The 26,024-nt window shown below is 39.1% G+C and overlaps 1 protein-coding gene across 1 annotated transcript in view; it reads right to left on the bottom strand.

Moving 5' to 3' along the window:
• The window catches only part of LOC128664575 (serine/threonine-protein kinase 10-A-like), a 345,944-nt gene that overhangs the window by 181,747 nt on the left and 138,173 nt on the right, over positions 1–26,024 (bottom strand). Inside the window, 2 exon segments of the mRNA XM_053719393.1 lie at positions 2,318–2,444; positions 4,192–4,371. Of these exon segments, the coding sequence (XP_053575368.1) occupies positions 2,318–2,444; positions 4,192–4,371 (307 nt within the window).

The raw sequence follows: 26,024 nt of genomic DNA, 5'->3' as shown, positions 1-26,024 counted from the left end.
CAGTACATATCCCAGGTGTAGAAAATTGGGAAGCGGATTATCTCAGCCATCAGACTTTACATCTGGGGGAGTGGTCACTCCATCCAGATGTGTTTTTCCAGATTGTTCAGATGTGGGGTCTTCCAGAAATAGATCTGATAGCTTCCCATCTGAACAAGAAACTTCTCAGGTACCTGTCCAGGTCCAGGGATCCTCAGGTGGAGTCGGTGGATGCGTTAGCAGTTCCTTGGTTTTACCAACCTGCTTATATCTTCCCACCTCTAGTTCTTCTTCCAAAAGTGATCTCCAAGATCCTCATGGAACATTTGTTTGTGTTTCTGGTAAGACCAGCATGGCCTCACAGGTTCTGGTATTATTATTATTCTTTATTTATAAAGCGCCAACAGATTCCGCAGCGCTGTTCATAGGTAACAAATATAAAAGGACAGTACAATATGAGACACCAGACAAAATTTAACAAACAAATACAGGAGGAATTGGGAGCCCTGTTCCCGTGGGAACTTACAATCTAAATCTGTGGACCTTGTTCGGATGTCCAGTTGTCAACCATGGCCACTTCCTTTAAGATCAGATCTTCTGCCTCAAGGACCGTTTTCCCATCAGGATCTCAAATCATTAAATTTGAAGGTATGGAAATTGAAAGCTTAGTGCTTAGTCATAGAGGTTTCTCTGACTCAGTGATTGATACTATGTTACAGGCTCATAAATCTGTTTCTAGGAAGATTTATTATTGAGTTTGGAAGACTTATATTTCATGGTGTTCTTCTCATAAATTCTCCTGGCATTCTTTTAGAATTCCTAGAATTTTACAGTTTCTTCAGGATGGTTTGGATAAAGGTTTGTCTGCAAGTTCCTTGAAGGGACAAATATCTGCTCTTTCTGTTTTATTTCACAGAAAGATTGCTAAACTTCCTGATATTCACTGTTTTGTTCAGGCTTTGGTCCATATCAAGCCTGTCATTAAATCAATCTCTCCTCCTTGGAGTCTTAATTTGGTCCGGAGAGCTTTACAGGCTCCTCCTTTTGAGCCTATACATTCTTTGGATATTAAACTACTTTCTTGGAAAGTGTTGTTCCTTTTGGCTATCTTTTCTGCTAGAAGAGTTTCTGAATTATCTGCTCTTTCTTGTGAGTCACCTTTTCTGATTTTTCATCAAGATAAGACAGTTTTGTGGACTTCACTTAAATTTTTACCTAAAGTTGTGAATTCTAACAACATTAATGGGGAAATTGTTGTCCTCTCTTTGTGTCCTAATCCTAAGAATTCTTTGGAGAGATCCTTACATTCTCTGGATGTTGTAAGAGCTTTGACATATTATGTTGAAGCTACTAAAGATTTCAGGAAGACTTCTAGTCTATTTGTTGTCTTTTCTGGTTCTAGGAAAGATCAGAAAGCTTCTGCCATTTCCTTGGCATCTTGGTTAAAGCTTTTCATTCATAAGGCTTATGTGGAGTCGGGTCAGGCCCCGCCTCAGAGAATTACAGCTGATTCTACTAGATCAGTCTCCACTTCATGGGCTTTTAAGAATGAAGCTTCAGTTGATCAGATTTGCACAGCAGCGACTTGGTCTTCTTTGCATACATTTACTAAATTCTACCGTTTTGATGTATTTGCCTCTTCGGAAGCAGTTTTTGGTAGAAAAGTTCTTCAGGCAGCTGTTTCAGTTTGATTCCTCTGCTTATGTTTTAAGTTTTTTTCTTTTCAATTCTAAGAAAAACGTATTCTTTTGGTTGTAGATTTAATTTTTCAGCGGAAAATGGATGTTTTTATTTTATCCCTCCCTCTCTAGTGACTCTTCTGTGGAGTTCCACATCTTGGGTATTACTATCCCACACGTCACTAGCTCATGGACTCTTGACAATTACATGAAAGAAAACATAATTTATGTAAGAACTTACCTGATAAATTCATTTCTTTCATATTGGCAAGAGTCCATGAGGCCCACACTTTTTATGGTGGTTATGATTTTTTTGTATAAAGCACAATTATTTCCAAATTACTTTTTTGATGCTTTTTACTCCTTTTTCTATCACCCCACTACTTCGCTATTCGTTAAACTGAATTGTGGGTGTGGTGAGGGGTGTATTTATAGGCATTTTGAGGTTTGGGAAACTTTGCCCCTCCTGGTAGGATTGTATATCCCATACATCACTAGCTCATGGACTCTTGCCAATATGGAAGAAATGAATTTATCAGGTAAGTTCTTACATGAATTATGTTTTCTTCACGTGCCAGTAAGTGTTTCCATAGTGAATTAAATGTATGAGTAAGACACTGACTGCTGCTTCTCTTTAGTTATATGTTTGCTCAATTTACCTGTTTTCAGACTGTAGATTTTGCAGAGATTTTCCCGTGCTGTACACATTACTTTTTTTTTGTGTTCTGTGACCAACTTCTGCAACGCTGTATTTAACTCCTGCTGTTGTTCTATCAGGCATTGTTCCTAGGCAAAATACATTATGTAAAACTTATCATTAGACTTATGTATATATTAATGTAAAAAATGACAACATAAAGGCCAGTCATATTGTGGAAAGTATCACTATTTTAAAGCTATAATGTGAAATGCTGTAAATTATATATATTATATTTATATTATAAATGATATATTTTTAATTAGAAACACTCTGGTTGTCAAATGCTTATTTTTTTTTTAAATCTTTCGAGTGGAAAAATAGATGTAAGTTGTTTTTGTAAACCAAGCCAATCTGGTAACATATATGTCTGTTTCAGTCTGCTTGATATAATGTAGTAATAAATATTCCCTTTTATAGATTATTATCTGTGTATTTTCTGCTGGCAACATTTCTCAGTTGCCTATAAGGGAATCTGCAGTATCTAAGAGTTGTAGGGTATAGGGCTGGCAGGCAAAAACACAGGTTAGATGCCACTCATTCTTGGCCAAAATTGAAGCAAATATTAAAAACACAAAACAGTGGATTTGGCAACAAATCATAACATAAATGAGAGGATTTGTTTACAAATCATAGGCACCAAGTACCTGTATCAGGGACAGCCTGATGAAACCGTGCTGCGACACGTAGAAACGCGTTGCTTTTACCCTTTTTTATTAAACTTTTATACTAGTCACTTTTGCTGCTACACTGCATTGTTCTATCTGGACAGGATACATTATTGCCATTCCTGATGATTTAACATTTATCTACTACTGGGGGCTCAAAGAAAGATTGGCTATCACCATCGCTTGTAGACTGATATATCCAGTGGGAATCACTCCTTATCCCTGGACTCCCTCTGGTGGGACGAGGATATCTCTGGTTCCAGACGAGCCTAGGTGTCTGCTGGACGACTATTGGATCCGGTCTGCCTGTATTGTACTATTGTGCATTCTATCACGTGAGTAGTAATTTGGCTACACTCCTATTTTGTACCAACCTGTCTGATCTGCACCATGTGGTGCCCTCTACTTTTTGTTTTTTAGACCTATACATTTTGTGTCGTGGCGTGACACATTAGAGGAGCTGCCTGAAGCTTTGGATTTCTCCTAATCCTGGGAAGTTTTGGGAATTTCCTCTTTTGAACAAGTTCACCACCAGGATTTTTTATTCACTAACACTTATATTTGTATTCCTTCAGACTTTATTTTATATCATTTCATTTTCATTTTGTGATTATTGACCACTATACAACATATGTTTTTATTATTTTTTAATTACTTATATACTTTGGTCACATCCGAGAGATCACCACTGCTTATTTATTATTGGTTGATTTTACACCTATTACAGTATATTACAGTATCCAGGATATATCTGTTAAAGTTTAGTATTTTATTATTGTATATTTGTTAAAGGTATACTACTATTTATTATTTACCTTTATCAAATCTAATATACTTATTTGGCGCCTCTTTTAAATACCGGTCAGGCACTTTGGTTTTGCCTGTCGTGTATTTGGTTATGTTCTATTTTAAAAAACGTTGCACCACAATATTACATGTACTGTACAAACTCACAGCCAATCCAGACCTGAGTACTTAATGGGAGTACATTTTAGAAAACAGTGATATTGATATCCAACATATGATAGAAAGTAAATGAAAATATGATTACCATGAGCGATTTCCTATTTGCCAGCACAGGGGATGAGTTCTCCATTTTGAAAAGTCTGGTCCATAAGATGTAGAAAACATTTCAATACCAAACCATAAAAACTATTTGTCATCTTACCTCTTGCCATTTCTCCTTTAAATCTGATTTCTTCTTAATTCTCACTTTTTGCTGTTGAGATTTCAAGCGCAGAGCTTCCTGGCGCAGCCGGTTTGTATGCTCTTGTTCTCTTCGCATACGAGCCTGCTCTATATGCTGTTCCAAGGCTTGAATCTCACGATCATAATACAACTTCTTCCCCTGCAGGTGCAAAAGAATCATAATAAAGGTCTGTTGGTAGCAAGAGTTCAATAATTGTTAATTAATATCTATAGAGTGCATTATAGTTATATTTATAGAAAAAAATAACATTGGAAGCAAACTGTCTGTGAATACATTTTACCTTGCTTTAATGAGATTTTCCCCAGTCTACATAAAAAAAGTTTCACTGTGCAAATAAGAGCAAACAAATCTATTTGCAAAAAGAATTTAGCAAGAGTGGTACAGGGAAAGAAATTGTAGCACCATTCTAAAAGACACTGGCCCAGATTACGAGTTTTGCGTTAGAGGCTGTGTGGTGCTAACGAGCAGTTTTGTCTCACAGCTCACTTACCTACAGTGCTGGTATTACGAGTTTTCAGAAACCCGTCATTAAAAGACAAGAAGTGAGAATTGAGCAAAATTTTGCTCATTACCGCACTCCAATACCAGCGCTGCTTAAGTCAGCAGTGAGCTGGTTGTACGTGCTCGTGCACGATTTCCCCATAGGAATCAACAGGGAGAGACGGCTGAAAAAAAGTCTAACACCTGCAAAAAAGCAGCGTAAAACTCCTTAACGCAGCCCCGTTGATTCCTATGGGGAAATACATTTTATGTCTACACCTAACACCCTAACATGAACCCCGAGTCTAAACACCCCTAATCTTACACTTATTAACCCCTAATCTGCCACCCCGACATCGCAGACACCTAAATTATAATTATTAACCCCTAATCTGCTGCCCCAACATCGCCGCCACTATATTAAAGTTATTAACCCCTAAACCTAAGTCTAACCCTAAACCTAACACCCCCTAACTTAAATATAATTTAAATAAATCAAAATAAATATTCCTATCATTAACTAAATTATTCCTATTTAAAACTAAATACTTACCTATAAATAAACCTTAAGCTAGCTACAATATAACTAATAGTTACATTGTATCTATCTTAGGGTTTAGTTTTATTTTACAGGCAAGTTTGTATTTATTTTAACTAGGTAGAATAGTTATTAAATAGTTATTAACTATTTAATAACTACCTAGTTAAAATAAAGACAAATTTACCTGTAAAATAAAACCTAACCTAAGTTACACTAACACCTAACACTACACTATAATTAAATAAATTAACTAAATTAAATACAATTAACTAAATTAAATTAAATTAGCTAAAGTACAAAAAAAACAAAACACTAAATTACAGAAAATAATAAACATATTACAGATATTTAAACTAATTACACCTAATCTAATAGCCCTATTAAAATAAAAAAGCCCCCCCAAAATAAAAAAAAACCCTAGCCTAAACTAAACTACCAATAGCCCTTAAAAGGGCCTTTTGCGGGGCATTGCCCCAAAGAAATCAGCTCTTTTACCTGTAAAAAAAAATACAAACAACCCCCCCAACAGTAAAACCCACCACCCACACAACCAACCCCCCCAAATAAAAACCTATCTAAAAAAACCTAAGCTCCCCATTGCCCTGAAAAGGGCATTTGGATGGGCATTGCCCTTAAAAGGGCAGTTAGCTCTTTTGCCGCCCAAAGTCCCTAACCTAAAAATAAAACCCACCCAATACACCCTTAAAAAAACCTAACACTAACCCCCTGAAGATCGACTTACCGGGAGACGTCTTCATCCAAGCCAGGCGAAGTGGTCCTCCAGACGGGAAGAAGTCTTCATCCTAGTCGGGCAGAAGTGGTTCTCCAGACGGGCACAAGTCTTCATCCAGACGGCATATTCTATCTTCATTCATCCGGCGCGGAGCTGGTCCATCTTCAAGACATCCGACGCGGTGCATCCTCTTCATCTGAGGACTAACACAGAATGAAGGTATCTTTAAGTGACGTCATCCAAGATGGCGTCCCTTAGATTCCGATTGGCTGAGAGAATTCTATCAGCCAATCGGAATTAAGGTAGAAAAAATCCTATTGACTGATGCAATCAGCCAGTAGGATTGAAGTTCAATCCTATTGGCTGATCCTATCAGCCAATAGGATTGAGCTTGCATTCTATTGGCTGATTGGAATTTCTGTAATTTGTTTATTATTTTCTGTAATTTAGTGTTTTGTTTTTTTTGTACTTTAGCTAATTTAATTTAATTTAGGTAATTGTATGTAATTGATTTAATTGTATTTAATTTAGTTAATTTATTTAATTATAGTGTAGTGTTAGGTGTTAGTGTAACTTAGGTTAGGTTTTATTTTACAGGTACTTTTGTATTTATTTTAGCTAGGTAGTTATTAAATAGTTAATAACTATTTAATAACTATTCTACCTAGTTAAAATAAATGCAAACTTGCCTGTAAAATAAAAATAAATCCTAAGCTAGCTACAATGTAACTATTAGTTATATTGTAGCTAGCTTAGGGTTTATTTTACAGGTATTTAGTTTTAAATAGGAATAATTTAGTTAATTATAGGAATTTTTAGTTAGATTTCTTTTAATTATATTTAAGTTAGGGGGTGTTAGGGTGAGGGTTAGACTTAGATTTAGGGGTTAATAACTTTAATATAGTGGCGGCGACGTTGGGGGCGGCAGATTAGGGGTTAATAAATGTAGGTAGGTGGCGGCGATGTTAGGGACAGCAGATTAGGGTTTAATAATATTTAACTAATGTTTGCGAGGCGGGAGTGCGGCGGTATAGGGGTTAATATATTTATTATAGTGGCGGCGATGTCCGGTTTGGCAGATTAGGGGTTAAACATTTTCTTTTAATGTTTGCGATGTGGGAGGGCTTCGGTTTAGGGGTTGATAGGTAGTTTATGGGTGTTAGTGTACTTTTTAGCACTTTAGTTAAGAGTTTTATGCTACGGCGTTGTAGTGTAAAACTCTTAACTACTGACTTTAAAATGCGGTACCAGTCTTGACAGGGTAGGGTGTACCGCTCACTTTTTGGCAGACTCGTAATACCGGCGCTATGCAAGTTCCATTGAAAAAAGAGGATACGCAATTTACGTAAGTGGATTTGCTGTATTTCCAAGTCTGGCCAAAAAAGTGAGCGGTACACCTGTACCTGCAAGATTCATAATACCAGCAAGCGTTAAAAAGCAGCGTTAGGACCGGCTAACGCTGCTTTTTAAGCCTAACGCAAAACTCGTAATCTAGCCGACTGTAACTAATGTGTATATAAATATTTATACCTGTGTATATATATAGAAATCCAAAGGTTGCAGAGCGTGAAAAAGCGCCAAGGACTCCTTGTAAAGTAAAACAACTTGTAACTTTATTCAAATCTTCACACACAAACATGTCTGCGTGAGGTCCTGATCGTCAGACATTGTGAATGTTTTTAACCTCAGTGCTTTATACAGCCTTGGAGGCTGTTATATTTTTACTCCGTGTGAAGATTTGAATAAAATTACAAGTTGTTTTACTTTACAAGGAGTCCTTGGCGCTTTTTCACGCTCTGCAACCTTTGGATTTCTATACCGGTCCTTATTGACCCGGCGTACAGACCGGGTTTGAGCGTTCACAGCTGCAGGTCTCCACTCATTTGAACTCCTCCCACTCTCTTCAGTGTGCCGCAACTCTATGGACTAACAGGTACTGTTGACTTGCTTCTACTGTGGGGACCCGTTGTGCGCTTATACACAGATTGTTTGCATGTGTGTATATATATACAGTGAGTGCAGAATTATTAGGCAAGTTGTATTTTTGAGGATTAATTTTATTATTGAACAACAACCATGTTCTCAATGAACCCAAAAAACTCATTAATATCAAAGCTGAATAGTTTTGGAAGTAGTTTTTAGTTTATTTTTAGTTATAGCTATTTTAGGGGGATATCTGTGTGTGCAGGTGACTATTACTGTGCATAATTATTAGGCAACTTAACAAAAAACAAATATATACCCATTTCAATTATTTATTTTTACCAGTGAAACCAATATAACATCTCAACATTCACAAATATACATTTCTGACATTCAAAAACAAAACAAAAACAAATCAGTGACCAATATAGCCACCTTTCTTTGCAAGGACACTCAAAAGCCTGCCATCCATGGATTCTGTCAGTGTTTTGATCTGTTCACCATCAACATTGCGTGCAGCAGCAACCACAGCCTCCCAGACACTGTTCAGAGAGGTGTACTGTTTTCCCTCCTTGTAAATCTCACATTTGATGATGGACCACAGGTTCTCAATGGGGTTCAGATCAGGTGAACAAGGAGGCCATGTCATTAGATTTTCTTCTTTTATACCCTTTCTTGCCAGCCACGCTGTGGAGTACTTGGACGCGTGTGATGGAGCATTGTCCTGCATGAAAATCATGTTTTTCTTGAAGGATGCAGACTTCTTCCTGTACCACTGCTTGAAGAAGGTGTCTTCCAGAAACTGGCAGTAGGACTGGGAGTTGAGCTTGACTCCATCCTCAACCCGAAAAGGCCCCACAAGCTCATCTTTGATGATACCAGCCCAAACCAGTACTCCACCTCCACCTTGCTGGCGTCTGAGTCGGACTGGAGCTCTCTGCCCTTTACCAATCCAGCCACGGGCCCATCCATCTGGCCCATTAAGACTCACTCTCATTTGATCAGTCCATAAAACCTTAGAAAAATCAGTCTTGAGATATTTCTTGGCCCAGTCTTGACGTTTCAGCTTGTGTGTCTTGTTCAGTGGTGGTCGTCTTTCAGCCTTTCTTACCTTGGCCATGTCTCTGAGTATTGCACACCTTGTGCTTTTGGGCACTCCAGTGATGTTGCAGCTCTGAAATATGGCCAAACTGGTGGCAAGTGGCATCTTGGCAGCTGCACGCTTGACTTTACTCAGTTCATGGGCAGTTATTTTGCGCCTTGGTTTTTCCACACGCTTCTTGCGACCCTGTTGACTATTTTGAATGAAACGATTGATTGTTCGATGATCACGCTTCAGAAGCTTTGCAATTTTAAGAGTGCTGCATCCATCTGCAAGATATCTCACTATTTTTTACTTTTCTGAGCCTGTCAAGTCCTTCTTTTGACCCATTTTGCCAAAGGAAAGGAAGTTGCCTAATAATTATGCACACCTGATATAGGGTGTTGATGTCATTAGACCACACCCCTTCTCATTACAGAGATGCACATCACCTAATATGCTTGATTGGTAGTAGGCTTTCAAGCCTATACAGCTTGGAGTAAGACAACATGCATAAAGAGGATGATGTGGTCAAAATACTCATTTGCCTAATAATTCTGCACTCCCTGTATATATATATATATATAAATATATAGTGCAATGAAAAAACAAAGCCCTGGTCAATAAGGAAAACTCCTAAAGCTTTATAGGTGGACAGTGACACACCACAAAAACATAACAAAAAAATATTTTTCATCACAGAAACATCGGGGGCTTTTTTCAACGAAATTTAAAAAAAAAAAGTATTTGTCATTTCTTTCCTATGGCATAGAGAGTCCATGATTCATTAAAATTACTAGTGGGGTATTCACTCCTGGCCAGGAGTTGGCAAAGACCACCCCAGCAAAGCTGTTAAAGGGACACTCAATCAAAATTAAACTTTCATTATTCAGATAGAGCATGCCATTTTAAACAACTTTCCAATTTACTTCCATTAACTAAATGTGCACAGTCTTTTTATATTTAAACTTTTTGAGTCGCCAACTCCTACTGAGCATGTGCAAAGAATAAGTGTGTATGCATTTGTGAATGGCTGATGGCTGTCACATGGTACGTGTATGCATTTGTGATTGGCTGATGGCTGTCACATGGTACAGGGGGAGTGGAAAAAGACATAACTTTTAAAATTGTCAGAAAAAAAATCTACTACTCATTTGAAGTTCAGACTAAGTGCTATTGCATTGTCTTGTTATCTTACATTTGTTGATTATGCAAATCTACTGTGTTGATAACCCCCAGTCATTCTCTTTGCCTTGATCACGGGAGGATGGCAAAGGTGTCTGAAGATATTTAATCCTTTAATGGAAACTTAACCCTGCAAGCAAAGATTTTGGGGCTATGCTGTGTCTATATCAATCTCCTTAGTAGGAGTAATGGCGGCGAGGTGGTTCTTGCTTTATTTCACACTTTATTTAACATTTCTCCAACATAGGTGTGTCCGGTCCACGGCGTCATCCTTACTTGTGGGATATTCTCTTCCCCAACAGGAAATGGCAAAGAGTCCCAGCAAAGCTGGTCACATGATCCCTCCTAGGCTCCGCCCACCCTAGTCATTCTCTTTGCCGTTGCACAGGCAACATCTCCACGGAGATGGTTAAGAGTTTTTTGGTGTTTAAATGTAGTTTTTATTCTTCTATCAAGTGTTTGTTATTTTAAAATAGTGCTGGTATGTACTATTTACTCTGAAACAGAAAAAAGATGAAGATTTCTGTTTGTAAGAGGAAGATGATTTTAGCAGAAGTTACTAAAATCGATTGCTGTTTCCACACAGGACTGTTGAGATGAAGTAACTTCAGTTGGGGGAAACAGTTAGCAGACTTTTCTGCTTAAGGTATGACTGGCCATATTTCTAACAAGACCATGTAATGCTGGAAGGCTGTCATTTCCCCTCATGGGGACCGGTAAGCCATTTTCTTAGTTAAATAAAAGAATAAAGGGCTTCAAAAAGGCTTAAAAAACTGGTAGACATTTTTCTGGGCTAAAACGATTGCTTTATTAGGCATATTATGCAGATTCTAACTATTAATGGTTATTATAATCTTGGGGATTGTTTAGAAAAACGGCAGGCACTGTGTTGGACACCTTTTTCAGATGGGGGCCTTTTCTAGTTATAGACAGAGCCTCATTTTCGCGCCACTAATGCGCAGTTGTTTTTGGAGAGCAAGGCATGCAGATGCATGTGTGAGGAGCTAAGAATCACTGAAAAAGCTTATAGAAGGCATCATTTGGTATCGTATTCCCCTCTGGGCTTGGTTGGGTCTCAGCAAAGCATATAGCTGGGACTGTATAGGGGTTAAATGTAAAAATGGCTCCGGTTCCGTTAATTTAAGGGTTAAAGCTCTGAAATTTGGTGTGCAATACTTTTAATGCTTTAAGACACTGTGGTGAAATTTTGGTGAATTTTGAACAATTCCTTCATACTTTTTCACATTTTCAGTAATAAAGTGTTTTCAGTTTGAAATTTAAAGTGACAGTAACGGTTTTATTTTAAAACGTTTTTTGTGCTTTGTTGACAAGTTTAAGCCTGTTTAACATGTCTGTACCATCAGATAAGCTATGTTCTATATGTATGAAAGCCAAGGTGTCTCCCCATTTAAATTTATGTGATAATTGTGCCATAGTGTCCAAACAAAGTAAGGACAGTAATGCCACAGATAATGATATTGCCCAAGATGATTCCTCAAATGAGGGGAGTAAACATGATACTACATCATCCCCTTCTGTGTCTATACCAGTTTTGCCCACACAGGAGGCCCCTAGTACATCTAGTGCGCCAATTCTTATTACCATGCAACAATTAACGGCTGTAATGGATAACTCTATAGCAAATATTTTATCCAAAATGCCTACTTATCAGAGAAAGCGCGATTGCTCTGTTTTAAACACTGAAGAGCAAGAGGACGCTGATGATAATTGTTCTGTCATACCCTCACACCAATCTGAAGGGGCCATGAGGGAGGTTTTGTCTGAGGGAGAAATTTCAGATTCAGGAAAGATTTCTCAACAAGCTGAACCTGATGTTGTGACATTTAAATTTAAATTAGAACATCTCCGCGCACTGCTTAAGGAGGTATTATCTACTCTGGATGATTGTGACAATTTGGTCATTCCAGAGAAGTTATGTAAGATGGACAAGTTCCTAGAGGTTCCGGTGCCCCCCGACGCTTTTCCTATACCCAAGCGGGTGGCGGACATAGTAAATAAGGAGTGGGAAAGGCCCGGCATACCTTTTGTCCCCCCCCCTATATTTAAGAAATTATTTCCTATAGTCGACCCCAGAAAGGACTTATGGCAGACAGTCCCCAAGGTCGAGGGGGCGGTTTCTACTCTAAACAAACGCACTACTATTCCTATCGAAGATAGTTGTGTTTTCAAAGATCCTATGGATAAAAAATTAGAGGGTTTGCTTAAAAGGATTTTTGTTCAGCAAGGTTACCTTCTACAACCAATTTCATGCATTGTTCCTGTCACTACGGCAGCGTGTTTCTGGTTCGAGGAACTAGAAAAGTCGCTCAATAAAGAATCTTCGTATGAGGAGGTTATGGACAGAGTTCAAGCACTTAAATTGGCTAACTCTTTTATTTTAGATGCCGCTTTGCAATTAGCTAGATTAGCGGCGAAAAATTCAGGGTTTGCTATCGTGGCGCGCAGAGCGCTTTGGCTAAAGTCTTGGTCAGCGGATGTGTCTTCCAAGACAAAATTGCTTAACATTCCTTTCAAGGGTAAAACATTATTTGGACCTGATTTGAAAGAGATTATTTCAGACATCACTGGGGGAAAGGGCCACGCCCTCCCACAGGATAGGTCTTTTAAGGCTAAAAATAAGCCTAATTTTCGTCCCTTTCGCAGAAATGGACCAGCCTCTAATTCTACATCCTCTAAGCAAGAGGGTAATACTTCACAACCCAAACCAGCCTGGAGACCAATGCAAGGCTGGAACAAGGGTAAGCAGGCCAAGAAGCCTACCACTGCTACCAAAACAGCATGAAGGGATGGCCCTCGATCCGGGACCGGATCTGGTGGGGGGCAGACTTTCTCTCTTTGCTCAGGCTTGGGCAAGAGATGTTCAGGATCCTTGGGCGCTAGAAATAGTTTCTCAAGGTTATCTCCTGGAATTCAAGGAACTACCCCCAAGGGGAAGGTTCCACAGGTCTCAATTATCTTCAAACCAAATAAAAAGACAGGCATTCTTACATTGTGTAGAAGACCTGTTAAAAATGGGAGTGATTCATCCAGTTCCAATAAGAGAACAAGGGATGGGTTTTTATTCCAACCTGTTCATAGTTCCCAAAAAAGAGGGAACATTCAGACCAATTTTGGATCTCAAGATCCTAAACAAATTTCTCAAGGTTCCATCGTTCAAAATGGAAACTATTCGAACGATCCTACCTACTATCCAGGAAAATCAATTTATGACTACCGTGGATTTAAAGGATGCGTACCTACATATTCCTATCCACAAGGAACATCATCAGTTCCTAAGGTTCGCTTTTCTGGACAAGCATTACCAGTTTGTGGCACTTCCATTCGGATTAGCCACTGCTCCAAGGCTTTTCACAAAGGTACTAGGGTCCCTTCTAGCGGTTCTAAGACCAAGGGGCATTGCAGTAGTACCTTACTTGGACGACATCCTGATTCAAGCGTCGTCTCTGTCAAAAGCAAAGGCTCATACGGACATCGTCCTAGCCTTTCTCAGATCTCACGGATGGAAGGTGAACAAAGAAAAAAGTTCTCTGTCCCCGTCAACAAGAGTTCCCTTCTTGGGAACAATAATAGATTCCTTAGAAATGAGGATTTTTCTGACAGAGGTCAGAAAATCAAAAATTCTAAGCTCTTGTCAAGTACTTCATTCTGTTCTTCGTCCTTCCATAGCGCAGTGCATGGAAGTAATAGGATTGATGGTTGCAGCAATGGACATAGTTCCTTTTGCACGAATTCATCTAAGACCATTACAACTGTGCATGCTCAGACAGTGGAATGGGGATTATACAGACTTGTCTCCGACGATTCAAGTAGATCAAAAGACCAGAGATTCACTCCGTTGGTGGCTGACCCTGGACAATCTGTCACAGGGAATGAGCTTCCGCAGACCAGAGTGGGTCATTGTCATGACCGACGCCAGCCTGGTGGGCTGGGGCGCGGTCTGGGAACCCCTGAAAGCTCAGGGTCTATGGTCTCGGGAAGAATCTCTTCTCCCGATAAACATTCTGGAACTGAGAGCGATATTCAATGCTCTCAAAGCTTGGCCTCAACTAGCAAAGGCCAAATTCATAAGGTTTCAATCAGACAACATGACGACTGTTGCATATATCAATCATCAGGGGGGAACAAGGAGTTCCCTGGCGATGGAAGAAGTGACCAAAATAATTCAATGGGCGGAGGATCACTCCTGCCACTTGTCTGCAATCCACATCCCAGGAGTGGAAAATTGGGAAGCGGATTTTCTGAGTCGTCAGACATTCCATCCGGGGGAGTGGGAACTCCATCCGGAAATCTTTGCCCAAATAACTCAATTATGGGGCATTCCAGACATGGATCTGATGGCGTCTCGTCAGAACTTCAAGGTTCCTTGCTACGGGTCCAGATCCAGGGATCCAAAGACGACTCTAGTAGATGCACTAGTAGCACCTTGGACCTTCAACCTAGCTTATGTATTCCCACAGTTTCCTCTCATTCCCAGGCTGGTAGCCAGGATCATTCAGGAGAGGGCTTCGGTGATCTTGATAGCTCCTGCGTGGCCACGCAGGACTTGGTATGCAGACCTGGTGAATATGTCATCGGCTCCACCATGGAAGCTACCTTTGAGACAGGACCTTCTTGTTCAAGGTCCATTCGAACATCCGAATCTGGTTTCCCTCCAGCTGACGGCTTGGAGATTGAACGCTTGATTTTATCAAAGTGTGGATTTTCAGATTCTGTAATAGATACTCTGATTCAGGCTAGGAAGCCTGTAACTAGAAAAATTTACCATAAAATATGGAAAAAATATATCTGTTGGTGTGAATCCAAAGGATTGCCATGGAACAAGATAAAGATTCCTAAGATTCTATCCTTTCTACAAGAAGGTTTGGAGAAAGGATTATCTGCAAGTTCTCTTAAGGGACAGATTTCTGCTTTATCTGTCTTACTACACAAACGACTGGCAGCTATGCCAGATGTTCAAGCATTTGTTCAGGCTCTGGTTAGGATCAAGCCTGTTTATAGACCTTTGACTCCTCCCTGGAGTTTAAATCTAGTTCTTTCAGTTCTTCAAGGGGTTCCGTTTGAACCCTTACATTCCGTAGATATTAAGTTATTATCTTGGAAAGTTTTGTTTTTGGTTGCAATTTCTTCTGCTAGAAGAGTTTCAGAGTTATCTGCTCTGCAGTGTTCTCCGCCCTATCTGGTGTTCCATGCAGATAAGGTGGTTTTGCGTACTAAGCCTGGTTTTCTTCCGAAAGTTGTTTCCAACAAAAATATTAACCAGGAGATAGTTGTACCTTCTTTGTGTCCGAATCCAGTTTCAAAGAAGGAACGTTTGTTACACAATTTGGACGTAGTCCGTGCTCTAAAATTCTATTTAGAGGCTACCAAAGATTTCAGACAAACATCTTCCTTGTTTGTTGTTTATTCTGGTAAAAGGAGAGGTCAAAAAGCGACTTCTACCTCTCTTTCCTTTTGGCTTAAAAGCATTATCCGATTGGCTTATGAGACTGCCGGACGGCAGCCTCCTGAAAGAATCACAGCTCACTCCACTAGGGCTGTGGCTTCCACATGGGCCTTCAAGAACGAGGCTTCTGTTGACCAGATATGTAAGGCAGCGACTTGGTCTTCACTGCACACTGCCAAATTTTACAAATTTGATACTTTTGCTTCTTCGGAGGCTATTTTTGGGAGAAAGGTTTTGCAAGCCGTGGTGCCTTCCATTTAGGTGACCTGATTTGCTCCCTCCCTTCATCCGTGTCCTAAAGCTTTGGTATTGGTTCCCACAAGTAAGGATGACGCCGTGGACCGGACACACCTATGTTGGAGAAAACAGAATTTATGCTTACCTGATAAATTACTTTCTCCAACGGTGTGTCCGGTCCACGGCCCGCCCTGGTTTTTTAATCAGGTCTGATGAATTATTTTCTCTAACTACAGTCACCACGGTATCATATGGTTTCTCCTATATATATTTCCTCCTGTCCGTCGGTCGAATGACTGGGGTGGGCGGAGCCTAGGAGGGATCATGTGACCAGCTTTGCTGGGACTCTTTGCCATTTCCTGTTGGGGAAGAGAATATCCCACAAGTAAGGATGACGCCGTGGACCGGACACACCGTTGGAGAAAGTAATTTATCAGGTAAGCATAAATTCTGTTTTTTGCTACCCCTTTGATAGAAAACCAGAGTTGGTTACTCTGTTTTTTCTTTTTCTACAGGTCCCTGACAGATGTTGGTGTATCAGTCACACCTTAGAAGCTGTTCCTGCCCTGCAGCCGAATCCACAGGTAAGTGCTATTGCCTTCTAGGTCTTGGGGGCAGCACTCTAGAGGTTAATCCTCTGTGGATCTTTCATTTGGGACTCACTTTATTTCCTGTGTATAGGAATTTAAGTTTTGGGCAGCATTTTTTAACAGGGACTTCTAAGTGGAATTTTTGTTTTCTAAGATAAAAAGGAGGAATCATAAGGCGTTATTATTTAGCCCTAGATTTTGGGGCTGAGTAAGGCTGGACATTTCAGGGGCATTTGTATTTCCCTGATTGTGTGTGTAGATTTAAATGTTTTATTTTAAACATAGCACTTGTTTTGCGCGCTTTGAAACTTGTGATGTCGCGGTCACGTGTCTCTCCGCTCTTCCGCTTTGTTTTTCATAGCGTTTTGAGGCACGGAGTGGCGTGCTGCTTGGAGCTGCTGATGAGGGCATTTTTTATCCTGTTGACTGGGATGTCAGAGGGATAGACTAGTTTCTTAGCCTTTTGCTTTGTTAGAACCCGGTTGCTAGTGGGAGCTCCTGGTTCCGATGTGGGGAGTTGCCTCAGTCAGTCTGAGGATATAGAGGTAGCATTTTTGCTTCTGATCTCATTCTGCAGTGGGGGTTTTTACTACAATTTTCATTTGTGTTATATTATAGTTTGTTAAATTCTGTGAGAATTTTTAATACTTTTACTACTATGGACTCTGAACAAACTATAGCAGCTAATTTTGTTAAATGTTTACTTATTTTGGAGGCTCAGATTGTGCCTCCTATGCAATTGTGTTCCACATGTTTAGATAAGACTTTACAGTTTAAAAATAAAATGTCTCCTGAGTCTGTCTCTCAGGATAATGTTGTCCAGGCCGTGCCTCAGTTATCTCCTCAGGTGTCCCATTCTGTTTCACATGAAGTGTCCTGCCGTTCCTCTCAGCCTCCTCCTGGGGGTGTTTATTTACCAACTAATTTTGCTGCACAAATAACATCTGCTGTGTCAACAGCCTTATCGGATTCTGATACTGTAATGATCAATGCTACAGATTCAGAGAAGATTAATTTCAGATTTAAGTTAGAACACCTCTGAGTACTTTTAAAGGAGGTTCTTGCTACTTTGGATGAAGCCGATTCTGTTGCGGAGATTCCAAAGAGGTCTAGTAAACTTAATAGGGTATATGATGTACCCTCATCTGTGGAAGTGTTTTCAGTTTCAGACCGTATGGCAGATATCATAACTCAGGAGTAGGATAAACCAGGGATTCCTTTTTCTCTGTCCCCTGTTTTTAAAAAGATGTTTCCTGTTGCTGATGATATTCGTGACTCATGGCGCACAGTGCCCAAGGTAGAGGGAGCTAACTTTACTCTGGCTAGAAGAACTACTAATCTTATTTTAGATAGTTGTTCTTTCAAGGATCCTATGAATAAGAAGCTTGAGGCTCTTTTGAAGAAAATGTACATTCATCAGGGATTACAATGGCAACCTGTTGCAAGTATTGCCTCAGTTGCGGGGGCAGCATCTTATTGGTGAGATGATTTATCTAATCTTATCCTAGAAGAGACTACTATATAGGAGATCCAAGACTGGATCAAGGCCCTCAAGTTAGCTAATACCTTTATTTGTGATGCCCACATGCAAGTTCTTAGGTTGGGTGCTAAGATTTCTGGTTTCACTGTTTTAGCTCGCAGAGGTCTGTGGTTAAAATCTTGGTCTGCAGATGTTACATCCAAGTTCAAGCATTTATCTTTGCCTTATAAGGGTAAAACCTTGTTTGTTCCAGGTCTGGCTGAAATAATTTGCGACATTACAGGTGGAAAGGGCTCTTTCCTACCTCAGGATAAAAAGAATAGACCTTAGGGTCACTAGAGTTCTAATTTTCATTCCTTTTGTAACTTTAAGGGACAGAAGTCTTCCTCTTCCAAATCAGATCAATCCAAGTCCTCTTGGAGGACCGTTCAGCCTTGGAATAAGGGGAAGCAAGCCAAGAAGCCTTCCACTGATTCCAAATCAACATGAAGGGGCCACCCCCCGATCCTGTAGTGGATCAAGTGGGGGGCAGGCTTTCTTTTTTTCGGCAGGCTTGGATACGCAATGTCCTAGATCCTTGGGCCATAGACATAGTATCCTATGGTTACAGAATAGGATTCAAATCTTGTTCTCCCAGGGGCAGATTCCACCTGTCAAGGTTATCTGCAAATCAGATAAAGAGAGAGGCCTTCTTAAATTGTGTGAAGGACCTATCATCCCTGGGAGTGATTTGTTCCAGTTCCTTTAGAGGAACAGGGTCTAGGATTCTATTCAAATCTATTTGTAGTTCCCAAAAAGGAGGGCACTTTCCATCCCATTCTGCACCTAAAGTCTCTAAACAAATTTCTCAGGGTTCCGTCCTTCAAGATAGAAACCATCAGGTCCATTCTTTCTTTGGTTCAAGAGGGTCAATTCATGAGGACCATAGATCTGAAGGACACGTATCCTTATTGTTAGGGGTAATATGAACCTGACGGCAGCCATCTTGTTCCGCGCAGCCATTTTGTGATAATAACATCCATTTTGTAATAGAATAGACTTTATTATAGCAGTTATTATGTAGTGAGAACTATGCATATGTTAGTAAGAATTGTATTAGTATTACTGGCCTTGCAAATGTTCCTGGCAAGGCGCCTGGAAGTCTGTTATCTAGGTAAGATGGCCAAACGACCTTGCTTTAGGCTGAAATATGCGCACAGATATATTTTTGCTACTGTCATAAGAAACACTCCTTCATACTCCTCTGTTTCTCATGTATTTTTGTAAGCTTCTGTTGTTCATGAAATATGGTACGAGATGACGCGGTCCTAACGTGTCATCCCCTTAACCCTGTATGCTGTTATAAGAAAGGCTTGCACTGTGCAATAAACAGAATTGGCTTTCGATCATAATGCTGCGTGGTCTGAGTCATTCTAAGGGGCCCTTATCAGATAATCTACATATGCCTCAGGTGGTACACTAGGCCCCAGGCTTTGGCCTGCACTGACACTTACCCCCTGGGGGGGGGGGGGCACCTAACAGTTTTGGCGTCAGTTTGTGGGATTCGCAGTGAGTAAGTATGAGTGCTTTTACCATGCTTTCCTTCTGTGAATTTGAACCTAAATTTAGTCTGGTAATAGGTGTTGATAATATATGATAAAGGGTTAAAGGGGTTCCTGTGGTTGAAGCACAGGTTTGCGGAGGTTATAGTCCTGCCGGCAGTTGTGATACCCCTCCAGACAGGTGTAGAGTCCTGTGCTGGGATACGACAAGTATTGTGAGTCCTGTCTGTGATAAGCGCGCAAGAAATATATGAATGCCAGTTGACGGAGAGCTTTTAAGATAAGCTCCTCCGGGCAAAGTTGGCAGAGTGAGTGAGTCTCACGTATGTTAAAGTTTCCCATATTCATTCCCATAATAGAGTTTTGCTACCCACCTGAAGCTCATGTTGATATCTGATGCTTGCTTTGCTGTGTTTTGTTTGTGTTTTTGATGCTGTGCGTAGAAAATATTAAGTGGCTATGCATGTTATTATTGTGGCTATTATTGTGTTGAGAAATGGGAACTGCTCATAGATAAGATTGCACAGAGAAAATTACATGTATAAGGTAAAAGAAAAAATAGAGTTAATAGTTTCTGCAAAAGACAGAAATATTTTTAAAACACTGTCAGTGAGTACTGCTGTGTGATAAATTGAGGAATCTCTATGTTTAAAAATGTAGCAGGCAAAGAAGGGGGGCCACCACTGAGCGCGCACATAGATAAAAAAAAAAAAAAAAAAAAGTTACTGAACTATCTTTGGATCCATTCTTTGCTTTGCATGCTGGTACCAGCCCCAGAACTGGACTCTGGGTAATCCATGACTGTTTCCTCTGATGTGTGTCTTCAGGACATAAAGACTATCCTTCTCTGGACTGTGCCTTACCGCTCGATATGGAGGTCCTGTTATGCTGTTACAGGGTCAACAAATTAAATTAGGGGAGTATTGTTTAACTCAATTCCTTATATTGCTTGTTTTGTATTCTCTTGTATTTGTTTTATTTTTATTGATCATATTGGGTCTAAGAAATCATATGCTTCATTGGTATTAGTGCACATGGTAGTTTATGTGCTTAACAAAGTAACCCTTTAGATAAAGGTAACTGTGAACTTCGCAGTATTGTACCCTATTGAATGGCCCACTGAGTATAAGAAAATAGGTTTAAGGAAAATGCTGCAACATAGCATAATATCTTAGACCCTTCACCCTTTAGAACATAAGGAGGACACGTCTAAGCTAGAAGTTTATAGTAAATATACAGAGAAATGTTTGTTTAGGGAATAGCATAATTATAGTTTATGAAAGCAAATGTATTTTTCCCTTTTATTAATTAGTATGGTATCTGCAAAGTGAATTTGGTCATTCCTGATGTTTGTCAAAGAGAGTAATTCTTATCATAAAGATGTGTTTACCTTTAAAAGAGCTTGTAGTTTTAAATGATGTTCTATTTGTATGCTTTCCTCATACAGGAGTGTGGGAGAATTTAGGTTGCATAAAATAATTAGTAAACTAGTAGTGTTTATATCAGATGAGATTGTTGAATATTAGGATCATGGTTGGAGAATTATAAACATTATAGATAGCAGCCATCCAGAATAAAGCAACACGAGGTTCTTTTATTTTTTTAGAAGTTCAAAGTGACAGTGTAAAGAAATTCATTTATTTTCATTGACTGTTTTCTTTTTTCCATTCTTACTACAGGGCAGGCCTTAGCATAAGTTTTAGCATAACCATTCAGGCCCTTGATGAAGTCTGACAGGTTTTCACTTGCGTAGTATTCATGAAGTATCATTTAAAAGTCTATAGAGAAGTTGTAAATTATTCTCTGAGAAATGTCAATGTATTTAGTTTGTATCAACAATGTTTTGTTTGATTTTAAATGACATAGGATGAAAGTGACGTTTTATTTGGACATAATTGTGATTGTATTGCGGTGTGTACTCATCCTGTACTGTTTCTGTTTGCTTCCTAGACTCCCTGTGACTCGAGTGTTTGCTTGCCATGGGTATCCACTGGTTGCCTTGTCTACCCCATGAACAAACCATTAGAAATCCAGTATCTCCCTGCGGAAGAACCGTGGATAAGCACCCCTACTGCAAATGAACTGTTGGAGAACTGTATTATAGCAAAGTGTCAAGGTGCAGCGCTCTCAATGGACAAAGACTGTTCTTAAAGTGATCAGAGGCCACCTAGAGACAGTTGTGCTGTTGCTATGTCATGCTTTACTGTGGAAAAGGAACTGTTGGACATATTGGGGGGGTGCTAGCAATGCAGGTGGAGAAATAAACGATGCAGCGTTGTTTGGGGGTAGATGGGGGGCTGGTTGGGTCTCTGTGCCGGTAGACCGGTAGTTTTGGGAAGGCTGGAAGATAGATGGAAGGTATTGGAGGGGCTGTACCTATATGCAGTGACAATTAGCCTATAAAAGTATATCACGACATAGGAATATTTTTCTCTTTAGTATTCTTATAGAGTTCTGTTACCATAATATAAGGCTTTACTAATTTTCTATGCCTGTCTATTTTTATGTTATTCTGTTAGAATAAAAGGATGGTATGTTAGGGGTAATATGAACCTGACGGCAGCCATTTTGTGATAATAACATCCATTTTGTAATGAATAGACTTTATTATAGCAGTTATTATGTAGTGAGAACTATGCATATGTTAGTAAGAATTGTATTAGTATTACTGGCCTTGCAAATGTTCCTGGCAAGGCGCCTGGAAGTCTATTATCTAGGTAAGATTATGTTCCCATTCACAGGGATCATTACCAGTTTCTGAGGTTTGCCTTCCTAAACAAACATTTACAGTTTGTTGCCCTTACGTTTGACCTTGCTACAGCTCCCAGAATTTTCACAAAGGTTCTGGGGACTCTTCTGGCATTGGTCAGGTCTCAGGGCATTGCTGTGGCATCTTATCTGGATGACATCTTGGTTTAACCGCCATCTTTTCATCTAGCAAGATCTCATACAGAGATGTTGTTATCTATTCTACGTTCCCACGGGTGGAAAGTAGACATGTGCAATGCTAAAAAAGATTGTTTAGTTTTGTTTCATTTTCATTAGTTAAATAAATAATTTTGTTTCAGCAAATTAGTTTAGTTAAGTTTAAAAAAAAAATTGTTTCTGCAAAGTAGTTAAGTTAAAGGGACAGTCTAGTATAAATTAAACTTTCATTATTCAGATAGGACTTTTAATTTTAATTAACTTTCTAATTTACTTTTATCATCAAATTTGCTTTTTTCTATTGGTATTCTTAGTTTAAACTAAACATAGTTAGGCTCATATGCTAATTTCTAAGCCTTTGAGGGCTGCCTCTTATCACATGCTTTTTAAATCTCTTTTCAACACAAAGAGACAGAAAGTACACGTGGGCCATATAGATAACACTGTGTTCAGGCACAGGGGGTTATTTAAGATTTAGCACAAAACAATGCTAAATTTAAGACAATAGATAATAAACAGTCATAGTCATGTGATCAGGGGGCTGTCAGAAGGTTCCTAGATACAGGGTAATCACAGAGGTAAAAAGTATATTAATATAACCGTGTTGAACTAAATCACAAGATAAAGCTATTAACCCCTAAACTGCTGTTCCTCGACATAGCCAACAGTAACTAAACCTATTAACCCCTAAACCGCACCCCCCCACATCGCCAATACTACCTAAACCTATTAACCCCTAAACTGCACGCCCCCCCATTGCCAAAACTAACTAAACCTATTAACCCCTAAACCGCAGTTCCCAAACATCCTAAACCGCAGTTCTCCGACATCACCGACACTAACTAAACCTATTAACCCCTAAAACGCAGTTCTCCGACATTGGCAAAACTAAATAAACCTATTAACCCCTAAACTGCAGTTCCCAAACATCAACAACACTATCTAAACCTATTAACCCCTAAACCGCCGGCCCCCATATATAACTATTTACTAACTACTTAGTTAAAATAAATACAAACTTACCTGTGAAATAAAAATAAAACCTAACATTACTAAAAATAAAAAAAACTAACATTACTAAAAATAAAAAAACCTAAGATTACTAAAAAATTAAAGCTAAAATTACAAAAATAATAAATATTAAAATTACAAAAAATAAAAAAAACTACCATTACAAAGAATAACAAACAAAATTATTATGTTCTGATTCTGAAACAACAGCGCTCCACCTGACACTGAGAAGATGAGTGCTCAGACAGGAAAGTGGTTTGTTGATTGTTACATAATACACAAGATAAAATGGAATCAGCAGAGATGGCCGAAGCTATTAATTCCCTTACTGTGCAGGTAGCATCTCTTGCTAAATCTGTGTAAGATTTGTAAGCTAATCAGTCTAATTTGTTTCAGTATTTAAATTTTAATCCTGATGAGCCTTGGTGAGCAATACCTCCTCTACCTCACCCCAGTGGAGGCTCCTCCATATGCACACAGCCACACGTGAACCCCCAGCCCAAATGAAGAAATTTTTTTTTTTTGAATAAAATATAATTTTTTCAATAGCCCCCCTATTGGAATTTTTTTTTATTTCTACCCCTAAAAAGTAAAAGCCAAACTGTTTTTTTAATAAACAAAAAAAAATGTCACTTTTTTTTGTTATTTAACCGCACGTGCGGTTATAGGCTACATGCCTATCATATCACTGCTATTACATTTGCCTGCAGCCTGCTCCCAGCCTCCAACCCATCCCTATAGAGTCTTAATCGTACAGATCAGCCTGTGCGACAGTGCAAATGAGCAGAGGTGGTACTATCGGTCCGGATATGTGACGTCATCACTCCAGTCATGTGATGACGCTTTACAAGGCTCCTCCCCCTCAACAGCTCGAAATCTCATTGTGGAGATAGCCGCTGAGCTGAGAGGAGCTCATTTTGGACAGTTAGAGATTGACTAAGTTGGAATTTGGTGCATGATGTGGCGTGTGGGCACTTTAAAACAGAAGTTGACCGTAGAGAGAGTGAGACAGAGTAGAATAGGGACTGACTAGAGAATATTGTTTTTTTAAGCGTTACTTACTAAAGACAGTTTAACAGCATATTTTTAGATAGAGCAGTAGAGAGAGACTGAGAGGCTGAGCAGCAGATTAGTTTTAATTACTAGTTAACCGTTGATGGCTGTCACGGCTGCTGCCTGATTTAAATTACACTAGATTACTAGTTAAAAGTAATTTAGTTTTTAAATTATTAGCAGATTGCAGAGAGTCTCAGAGTTGTTCAAACAATTAAAAAGTTATATAAAAAAAAAATCAGTTAACTGCTGCAGATAGGCAGTAAACCTGCATATTTTAACTTTTTATTTTATCCCCACTGACTCCTATATTTAACTTTATATTATTATTATTTAGTTTACTCCTGACTGCTATATTTAACTGCTGCAGTGCAGGAAGGAAGCCTTTTTGTATACTCTTTGTTGGATGGTGGGACTGGAGGGATAGCTGCTGAGAGGAGCTCCTTTATTTAGCTGGTTATTACAGTTATTTTAAAGTACACCACAGACCAATTAACTGCTGCAGTCAGCTTTTTTGCAGATACATTGGTGGATGGTGGGAGCCTGGGATATCTGCTGAGAGGAGCTTGTTTAGTTAGTTTAGTTAAATTTAAATGCTAGTTTAAAAGTAAGTTAAAAAACTAAGGCCTAGATTTGGAGTTCGGCGTTAGCCGTGAAAAACAGCGTTAGAGGCTCCTAACGCGGGTTTCTTACGTACTCCGGTATTTAGAGTTCAGTTACCGACACTCAAAAAAAACCTAACGCTCACATTTCTACCGACACCTCAGACCCAGTAGTAAACATATACCGACAAAAAAAACATCCACGAATCAAATAAAAAATATTACACAAACTACACTTACAGTCATACAAACACTACACTATGTTTATTTTTCATATTTAATAATTTTTCAGCAACATACAAAGGATTAAAGTTGCGAGATCTCGGGTGTTTGAAAAAAAAACAACACAAATCCATTTTCCCATTGACTTACATTGACACACGGGAAAAGACCCTCAAATACCTACATCTAACTAATAACATTATCACAAACATACACTCATCGATGCATACAAACAATATACACCACATGACATACACAAAATATTTATTTATTACAAAAAGAACACGATTTAGTTACTTTTTCACACAAGCTCATGACGTCACTCACTTTACGAGGAAAACCAGTCTTAGAAAAAAAAAAATGACCAATTTTCATAGCCTCCATTGACTCCTATTGGGAAGACGTGCTCGTGCACGCGAAACCCTCATTTCCCTAACGCACGCAAATAGCGTAGACAGAAAAACTCCAAATACCAGCGCTAGAAAAGACATGATTTCATGCGTTAGACCCAGCTATGATAAATAGATCAAGAAATGACTATTTCCCTATGGTGGATTTATGGATTTTACTGTTTGAATATTCACAACACCATTACATTCTTTCAGAATTTTATATTACATCAACTACAATTCAACATCACTATTAACAAAATTTTAGTTTTAAAAATATTACATTTAAACGGACACAAAAATAATGTCAACTTTTCAGGATTCACAAACACTA

This window comes from Bombina bombina, chromosome 6, assembly GCF_027579735.1.
Source record: "Bombina bombina isolate aBomBom1 chromosome 6, aBomBom1.pri, whole genome shotgun sequence".
In the NCBI taxonomy this organism is placed as follows: Eukaryota; Metazoa; Chordata; class Amphibia; order Anura; family Bombinatoridae; genus Bombina; species Bombina bombina.
Note: the sequence above shows the minus strand (reverse complement) of the source record. Positions and strands in the feature narration are given on the sequence as shown.